The sequence below is a fragment of the Phaseolus vulgaris genome, chromosome 3, assembly GCF_051622355.1.
Source record: "Phaseolus vulgaris cultivar YP4 chromosome 3, ASM5162235v1, whole genome shotgun sequence".
NCBI classification, from domain to species: domain Eukaryota; kingdom Viridiplantae; phylum Streptophyta; class Magnoliopsida; order Fabales; family Fabaceae; genus Phaseolus; species Phaseolus vulgaris.
In genome coordinates, this window is record NC_143500.1 from 9,686,777 (window position 1) to 9,696,053 (window position 9,277).

Genomic DNA, 9,277 nt, shown 5'->3' on the forward strand with positions numbered 1-9,277 from the left:
ATGCTCTGGGTCATCCTTGTGGAGGGTTGGGCTTGGTCAGGGGATGCTCTATCTCTCAGGTCTTCATCAGCATGACAGTATTGTGTCATTTGATTGATATTGATGCTTGTATAAAAATAGTTTATATTGATACTTCACGTGACTATATTTTACACAAATTCAAGCAAAAGCACTCTATCCAATGAGAGATAAGTACTTCCAACTATCAGGATGTTGCCCAAAGAAAGGAAAAGAATTTAATGCATGCATGGATAATATTTAATGCCTTTTCTATATCAAAGCTTGTTCGCAAGAAAGATGATTAAGTGAGTTTGAAGCTTCTTAACGGTCAAAAAAAGAATAAAAAGTATTCTTTGTCACCCTTATATAAACCCATCCTTCAAGAAGAAAAGTAGAAGAGTTTGATTTGTCAAAATTCTAAAACGTTGCCAGCATCTTTTTGTGTCCTAAATAGCTTTGTAAGAACAATGTTGTGTTCATTTCTAGTGAACTAGTCAAAGTTCTTATCCTTTAAACTAAGAAAGATGCAATCCCTCTCTAGTAAGAAAGCCTTGTGATCTTTGGAATCACACCCTAGACAATTTCTTTGTCTTAAGCCAAAAGTGACTTGTTTACAGAATGCTCATTTGAAGCCATGAGTGACTTTGTTGTTGAAAGAATACTCGTGCTAGCGAATAATGGCTTATTGCCAAATAGTACTTTTACGGGCTAGTTAAGAGTGACTATGAGTTGTAAGAATACTCTTATAATTTCCAGTGGTAGTCTGCTAATGGAGCTCAAACAATTGTCTGAGAACTGTAATAGTATGCGCTATCAGACAAACTAGTACAAAAACATCCTGAGTAATTTCTTTTCCTATCTCGATATATTGCATGGTATATCTGTTCCATTAGCTCAAAGAAGGAAAGATTTTCAAACTCACTTTTTGAAAATATTTGTCAGTTAGTTTAACTAAGAAAAATTATTGTCCGACTGTGCTCATTTAGACGATATTTGCAAGAAACTGTCAAAAGTTTTAAAAGATAATTCAACACTCATGTTTGTTACTATTTTTCACATGTATTAAGTAAAGAATTGTGTTTTAATTGAGATCTCTGATATCATCTATGATCTAAGTCACATGAACTACAACATCAAGTGGTGAGAATACCTATTATGAGTTTTAGGTATCAATTTATTTTAAATATATTTTGATCCATGTAGTCGAGATATTTATACCTAAGTACTAAAACATGTTAATAATAAATGTTTAATCTTCTAAAAGACGTAATTAGATATTTTTTATGGATATCAATGTATAGATTCATGTTTATATATATATATATATATATATATATATATATATATATATTGTACCGGTATGGCTGAGAGGCCGAGACCTGAGAAGACTTGGCCGAGAGGCTGAGACCTTAGAAGACTTGGCCGAGAGGCCGAGGGGCCGAGACCTTAGAAGGCTTGGCCGAGAGGCTTAGACCTTGGAAGACTTGGCCGAGACGGCCGAGGGGCCGAGACCTTAGAAGACTTGCCCGAGGGGCCGAGACGTTAGAAGATTTGGCCGAGAGGCCGAGACGACCGAGAGGCCGAGACCTTAGAAGACTTGGCCGAGACGACCGAGACCACTGGAACATGGCCGATGGCCGACCCATGCCATGATGATTTGGCCAATGAAAGACCCCTATTACAGTTAACGCTCAAACCAAGATCAGTGAAGTTAATCTATCATTAAGAATTAGGTAATGCAAACCTAAGAGGTGTCCACCTCGATAAATGGGCCCAACAAGGTAGGCCCACTAGAATAATATAAATAGTACGCATCCCAAGGAGTAAGGTATGTCATTTATCACTCTGAGAGCTGACCACCCGCTTTACTGACTTGAGCGTCGGAGTGCCTTCGCAGGTACCCCCACCATCCGGTGTTCAGCCGAGGCCGAGGGCCGAAGGAGAAGCAGGAGGACGAAGAGAACCTCAGTTCACTACCCAGTCACCTGACCGACCGAAGGAAGGAGAAGAAGACTTCAACAGTTCTCTAGGTCCCATCTCCCTAGCAGGAACAATTGGCGCCCACCGTGGGGCCGAGGGAAACTAGCTGAAGGAAAAAAGTAGATGGTTTCAACAAGAAGCATGGAAAGAATGACTGAAGCCGACCAAACAATGCTGCTGCTGTCTCTCCAGAGGGAGATGGCCGAGATGCGAAGAAAGGCCGAGGAGGCCGCTCAGAAAAATGAGCAAGAGCTGCAAGTTCTCCGCAGGGAGAACGAAGATATGAGAAAGAAGCTGGGGGAGGGAGGACCCTCTGTCATACCGACGAACGTGGTCGGCAAGTCCTACACCTCTCCCTCCAACCCGGATGTGGCCGAGGGGACGAGAGGCCGACCCCCTCCCCGCGAGACTGAGATGGGCGACGAGTCGTGCCTAATCAGGTCCACCCGGACGACCCCGACGACCGACCCGAACCGCCGACATCCCTTTACAAACAACATCATCGAAGTCCCACTTCCTGAGAAGTGGAAGTGTTTCAACCGAGACCGATACGACGGGTCGACCGACCCGGACGAGCATATGGACGCCTACACAACCCATGAGTCTCTACACCTCGGACGACGTCGTCTTGTGCCGAGTGTTCCCCACATCCTTGAAGGGTGCAGCCCTTAGTTGGTTCACCAAGCTCTCACCCAACTCCATCGACAGCTTTGCCACGCTCGTCGCAAAGTTTGAAACGCAGTTCGCGACCAGCCGACCGCACCATCTAACCTTCATCGCTCTGGTAGGCATTCGCCAGGAGAAGGGAGAGTCGCTGAGAACCTTCGTGGATAGGTTCAGTAAAGTGGTGATGAGCATCCAGAATCTGAGTCCGGACGTCGCCATGCACCACATGCTGACGGCCCTGCGTCCGGGGCCCTTTGCCGACAACCTCTGCATGCAGCCGGCCGACAGCCTGGACGAGCTGAGAAAGAGAGCTGCTAAGTACATGCAGCTGGAAGAGCTAAGAGAATTCCGTAACCAGGCCCGTGCCGAGGCCGGTGGAGAGAAAAACAAGGAAGAGAAGAATCGTCAGGGGCGGCCGGGTCAAAGGAACGACCGATCTGGTTCTCAAGTTATACACCCCTGACGACCAAGCGGGGGAGGATTTTGGACGAAGCCCTCAACGCTGAGCTAATCCCTCCCCCAAGGAAGGTGGCCAGCCCAAATAACGCCGACCAGAGGAAGCAATGTCGGTACCACCAAAACACCAGACACTCAACCGACGAGTGTCAGGCCCTTAAGGATAAGATCGAGGAACTTATCCAGGCTGGGCATCTCCGTCGTTTCGTCAGGAATGGCCGAGACCATCCCGGCCGGGCGGATCCACCCAGGCGGACGAAATGACCGAGATAACAGACGCGAGCGACAACTTGCGAGGGCCGACCCCCCTCAAAGAGACGATCCCCCCAGGGAGGCCGATAGAAGAGGTAACCGAGAAGTTATCAACACTATAGCCGGCGGCTTCGCCGGGGGAGGAAGCACAAACAACGCTCGGAAGAAACACCTCTGGGCGGTACACCAGGTCAACGCAGTGGCATTCCGGCCGAGGATGCCACCCATCACCTTCACGGACGAAGACTCAAAGGGCGTAGACTACCGCCAGGAGGACGAGGCCGATGGTCCAGTTACTCCGAAAGGGCAAAAAATTCGTCTGGGACGACCAATGTGGGGAAATCTTCAAACAATTCAAGGAGTTCCTCACATCCCCGGCCGTCATCTAGAAGCCGAGGCCCGACAACCCAATCCTGGTATATCTAGCAGCCCCGGAAGAAGCAGTCAGCGCTGCCCTAGTGCAGGAAGCCGAGGGCGAGGAGCGACCCGTATACTATGTTAGCCGAACCCTCCACTCGGCCGAGACCCGATATCAGATGATTGAGAAGGAGGCTCTCGCACTCGTCCTCACGGCAAGGCGGATGCGCCCCTATTTCCAAAATCACTCCATAACTGTAAGAACCGACTACCCTATTTTTAAAATTTTATCTAAACCGGACCTTGCAGGGAGGATGATAGGATGGTCGGTCGAACTCTCCGAGTTCGACATACGCTATGAGCCGAGGAGCGCCATCAAGTCTCAATGCTTGGCCGACTTCTCGGCCGCCCGACTGCCTGCTTGTTCGATTAACATCGCAAGTGCCGACCTGCCGAACGCCCGCTTGCTCGATTAACATCGCAAGTGCCGGCCTGCCGAACGCCCTCTTGCTCGATTAGCATCACAAGTATTGGCCGACCGACTTCCCGCTTGCTCGACTATCATCGCAAGTAATGGTCGGCCGCCCACTACACTTGCTCGATTAACATCGCAAGTAATAGCTGGCCACCTATCCTTAGTTGTTCGATTAAAGATCACAATTAAATGGCCGATCGCCCGTTCTTGTTCGATTAAAATCACAATTAAAAGGCCGACCGCCCAAATCCAACTTATTTGATCACACCTAGGGTCACGTCACACCTCGAGAAATGGAATAGCCGCACGATCAAGGGAAACCGACCGACACCCATCATTAAAGACTCATCGGACATATGTAACACATCTGCCCTTGAGCCTGGGGGGCAAGTGTACCGGTATGGCCAAGAGGCCGAGACCTGAGAAGACTTGGCCGAGAGGCTGAGACCTTAGAAGACTTGGCCGAGAGGCCGAGGGGCCGAGACCTTAGAAGGCTTGGCCGAGACCTTGGAAGGCTTGGCCGAGACGGCCGAGGGGCCGAGACTTTAGAAGACTTGCCAGAGGGGCCGAGACGTTAGAAGACTTGGCCGAGAGGCCAAGACGACCGAGAGGCCGAGACCTTAGAAGACTTGGCCGAGACGACCGAGACCACTGGAACATGGCCGATGGCCGACCCATGCCATGATGATTTGGCCGATGGCCGACCCCTATTATAGTTAACGCTCAAACCAAGATCAGTGAAGTTAATCTATCATTAAGAATTAGGTAATGCAAACCTAAGAGGTGTCCACCTCGATAAATGGGCCCAACAAGGTAGGCCCACTAGAATAATATAAATAGTACGCATCCCAAGGAGTAAGGTATGTCATTTATCACTCTGAGAGCTGACCACCCGCTTTACTGACTTGAGCGTCGGAGTGCCTTCGCAGGTACCCCCACCATCCGGTGTTCAGCCGAGGCCGAGGGCCGAAGGAGAAGCAGGAGGACGAAGAGAACCTCAGTTCACTACCCAGTCACCTGACCGACCGAAGGAAGGAGAAGAAGACTTCAACAGTTCTCTAGGTCCCATCTTCCTAGCAGGAATATATATATATATATATTAATTGATGATGGATTCATTTGACTTGTAAATTTATAATTATGACGAACTTTAAATGGAGTTGTTAGTTTATTTTAATAATTTACCTTCTATATATTGTTTGTATTATAATCTACTATGATTATATTGTGCATGAGTAGATGCATGTACATATTCTAGAATCGTATCTAGAAGAGAATAAAAAAATAGTCTAATTTCCTTTTCTTAATTAATATATATATATATATATATTTTGTTACGCTTAATTTTCTTTTAAAAAACTAAATATTTTGTACTATTGGGTTTATATTATTTATACAAATTCATTTGTTCAACCAGCATCTCAAATCTTTATATTAGAATAAGATACTATAGTTCAATTTGAAAAAGAGAAAATAGAAAGAGACTGATTTCAAAGTTCGATCCTCAATACTCCTTCTGTCCGATTTTATATTTTTTTTGTTAATTTCATAACAAGTATTACAAAAAATTTAAATGCATAATCTTTCATATTAATTTCAATACTTTTCATATATTGTTTTGTTCTACTTTATCCGTCTACAATAAATGTATAAAAATATCAAAATTTAAGGCATTGATATTGTATGACAATTAATTTGGAACAATGTTCTTGTGCCAAAACATTGAACAAAATGAAATTTAAGGGATGTAGATTTAAAGTTTCATCAAATTGAGATCATCCTTGTTTTACATCTTTTAGTGTTTATGAAAAAGAAATCCTTTCTTTTTGACAAAAAAGAAAGAAAAAGAAAAGTAAGGGACAAAAATAATGAAGAAAAAAAAGTAGTAAAATTTTGTTCAAAAAGTATAAAAAAAAGTCAACAAAATAAAAAGGGAAAAAATTAGAAAGAATTCAAGAAATGATAAAAGAAAATATATTAACGAAATTAATAAATCATACAATAATAATAAAAGCATCAATAATTTGACATTAAATTAGTGTGTAATAAATAGGATAAAACTAACCTACAGTATCCTAGGTTTGTTGGTACTTTCCTAAAATAAAATTTAAAATTGTAAGTCTTATATAATAGATAAGTGAAAGTATAAGTTTGTTACTAAGTTACTCTTAGTAGATAAAACTTTAGACTCAAACAAAATCAAACAAAATTAATGGTATGAGTCTTCTATAATACTCAATTTGACACATTACTTTTTTTTATTCAACAATGATGGAGAAACTCATTGGTGATGACGTCAAGGTAATTACAGCTGGAGGAGATAAACAATCATTTGTTTGAGTTGTTCATGAATCATACTTAAGTATTTGTCATGGTGAAATAAACTAGTGTGTAGGTATCAGGTACAACTACTACTAAGTGTAGAGTATACTTAGACATGGTTTTTTATTTTTGTTTTTTAATTGGCAATAAGTAATTAAATTAAAAAGATAAAATTTCATAATAAAACAATGCACCAGCATTAAATCAAGTACATAAATACTAAGGATTTTTTTACTTTTGGTACTAAGTATAGTAGAGACATCAATACTTATCTAGGCAGTAATAAACATATCTTGATTGATGGTAGTTTGAATGTTACGTACCGCATTTTATGGTTAATTTTTTGGATTATGTAAAAATCATAACCTGATTGTAATAGAATTGAAATATCCTCAAATTGTTCTATTCTATTTATTCATTCTTTTACTCATTAAAAATATGACCAACACACTATTCAGATTCAACCCTTCTACGAAATTTTTCTTCTTAAATTTTAGAACTACTTGGATACCAAATATAGTCTATATAAAGGGAAATATCTTAGATAATTCAATGCATGCAACAAACATAGTTTCTACTGAGTTTTCATATGTTGGCAAGCTTATTCAAAAAGACAATTTTCCCAATTTAAGAGTTGGTTAAGTCTTTGATCTGTTGACCAATGCAACAACCTCTTTCCTCCCCATAATGAAGTACATCTTCTCTCCTTAAGCATCCTCAGATGGCAAAAACATAGCGAAATCACGAACAAGATCATGGTGACCCTCAAAAAGTTTTTCAACCTAGGGAAGTCCAACATATATATATATGATTAAGGGAATGAGAAAGAAAAAGAAATGAAGAAGAAAAAAAAAATCAATTTGTCAAAACAAATACATAGACAACACTTGCCTCATGGTATACTTCACCAACTGACATGCCATATTTGTTCCTATCAGTTAATATCTTTACAAATGCCTTGTAGGTATCATTTGTGTCTTCAAATCGATCCTGCATGAAAACAAACCAATCAAACTACCAAAATATTGAACTTGTTCAATTTAGATTAGCACACAAAGAATATCTTATATTAAAAGCATAGGTTAATAGCATGTATGTGTATATAATAAATATAGAGTGAAAGTTAACAAATTTTTTACCTTAACCTTCTGCACATATCTGATAGCATCTTCCAACTGGACTGGACCCTTAGGTAGAAGAAGGATTTCATATCCCTTTGGCAGAAAGTTGTTAAATCCATAAATGAGATCATGGTGGCCTTTAAGAAATTCCTCCACTTTTTCTACCACACTCCCAACACTCATTCTACAAAATGAACAAGATATAATAAATCAATATGTTCTAAGAAAATCAAAACTCTCTCTCTCCTAATAAAACACGACAACAGAAAACGGAAGAGGTGGAGAAATGGTGATATATTATTATGTGAAGAATTGAAGGAAAAAATGTTCTTCAACTTGATCCAACCTATGAACTCTATAATCGTTTATGATCTCCAAAAACTCCACGAACTTTTCCTTGTCTTCAAATCTCATCCGCACTTCTTCTAAATATAACACGGCTTCCAATTTTTTCATGTTATTTTCACCTCTACTCATTGTTTGATATCCGAACACTGCCTCAGCATCAAAACCAAGAACAAACCAATTCAAATAATCATCATCACAAACTTATATATGATTTCAATTTCTTCTTTTAGATGTTAGACAGTTCAAATTTTTCTTACTACCACTTGAAGAGAAGTATTATGATAATAAACAAAGCTATATTCTTATAATTTGATCCCTACAATATTTTTATATACAATTAATTACATAATTAGCAGCTAATTTTTAAACAATTAATTAAAATAATATGTTGTATATAATTCTTGGAATACCAACTTGAATAACCTTGTTTTTTTTTTTTGGAAAAGAATATAAATGAATTAAAAAGGAGACACCTTAGGGATGTCACTATCCTTATACAAATACCACCATGTTGCTAACCAGAGTAAGAAAATCCAAATTCAAATTACACCAGTACCCATACCAGAAAGAAAAAGTTCTTGTTAAAATGTCTAACAAAGTTAAACCTGCTCATCAAAGATTTAAACAATACAATTACAGCATAGATCATATTTGGACTTCAACCACCCTACAAAAATCTTTGCTAAAAAAACTTTTTGGATCAGTACCAATTCCTTCAAAGATAACCTAAAAAAAATACTCTAAAAGAAACTTGAATAACCAAAACAATAAAATAAAATAAAAGTGGATTATAGAATGAATAGTCGATAATTTGACTACTAATATAACCAAAACAAAATACACTAAACTTGAATCTATGAAAAGATAAGGATCTACATGTGAAAAGTACTATCCTCATAAAAAAATCCAAGTTCAACATCTTTCTTTTCCACTTACTCCTAAGTTCACCCTATTTTTGTTAACATTCACCCCTTTCCCATAAAAAAATTTAAATTAAGATTCAAGTAAAGAGAGCATACCTTTCATCACAGCCTGGAATAAGGAAAACAAGTACATCCGGAAGGAATTTGAATCCAGTTAACTCAGACAAGTATAAATTAATTCTACAAATCAATCTGATAAAAATATATATTAGAGGTACACAAACTAAAACATTAATTAATATATTAAATATTTCATTAAAAAGATTAAAGTATTTAATGCATACATGAATATTTAATTTAATGCTAATAAATACTAACTTTAAAATATTAATTAATACTTTACATTTAAAATATTAATGCATTAATAAATATAGTCA

General features: G+C 39.5%; 2 protein-coding genes across 2 annotated transcripts; one reads left to right on the forward strand and one right to left on the reverse strand.

Moving 5' to 3' along the window:
• Positions 1-2,578: 2,578 nt before the first annotated feature.
• Positions 2,579-3,109, forward strand: LOC150028664 (uncharacterized). Its single transcript, XM_090300041.1, has one exon. It carries the CDS (start codon positions 2,579-2,581, stop codon positions 3,107-3,109), a length of 531 nt encoding a protein of 176 aa, XP_090156167.1.
• A 3,918-nt stretch (positions 3,110-7,027) lies between these two features.
• On the reverse strand, positions 7,028-9,053 carry LOC150028665 (paired amphipathic helix protein Sin3-like 1). Its single transcript, XM_090300626.1, has 5 exons — positions 8,997-9,053; positions 7,976-8,123; positions 7,648-7,813; positions 7,400-7,498; positions 7,028-7,290 (listed from the first exon to the last, which is right to left on the reverse strand). The coding sequence occupies exons 1-5, from the start codon at positions 9,031-9,033 to the stop codon at positions 7,216-7,218; spliced, it is 525 nt and encodes a 174-aa protein (XP_090156752.1). The 5' UTR covers positions 9,034-9,053; the 3' UTR covers positions 7,028-7,215.
• Between the last annotated feature and the right edge of the window lie 224 nt (positions 9,054-9,277).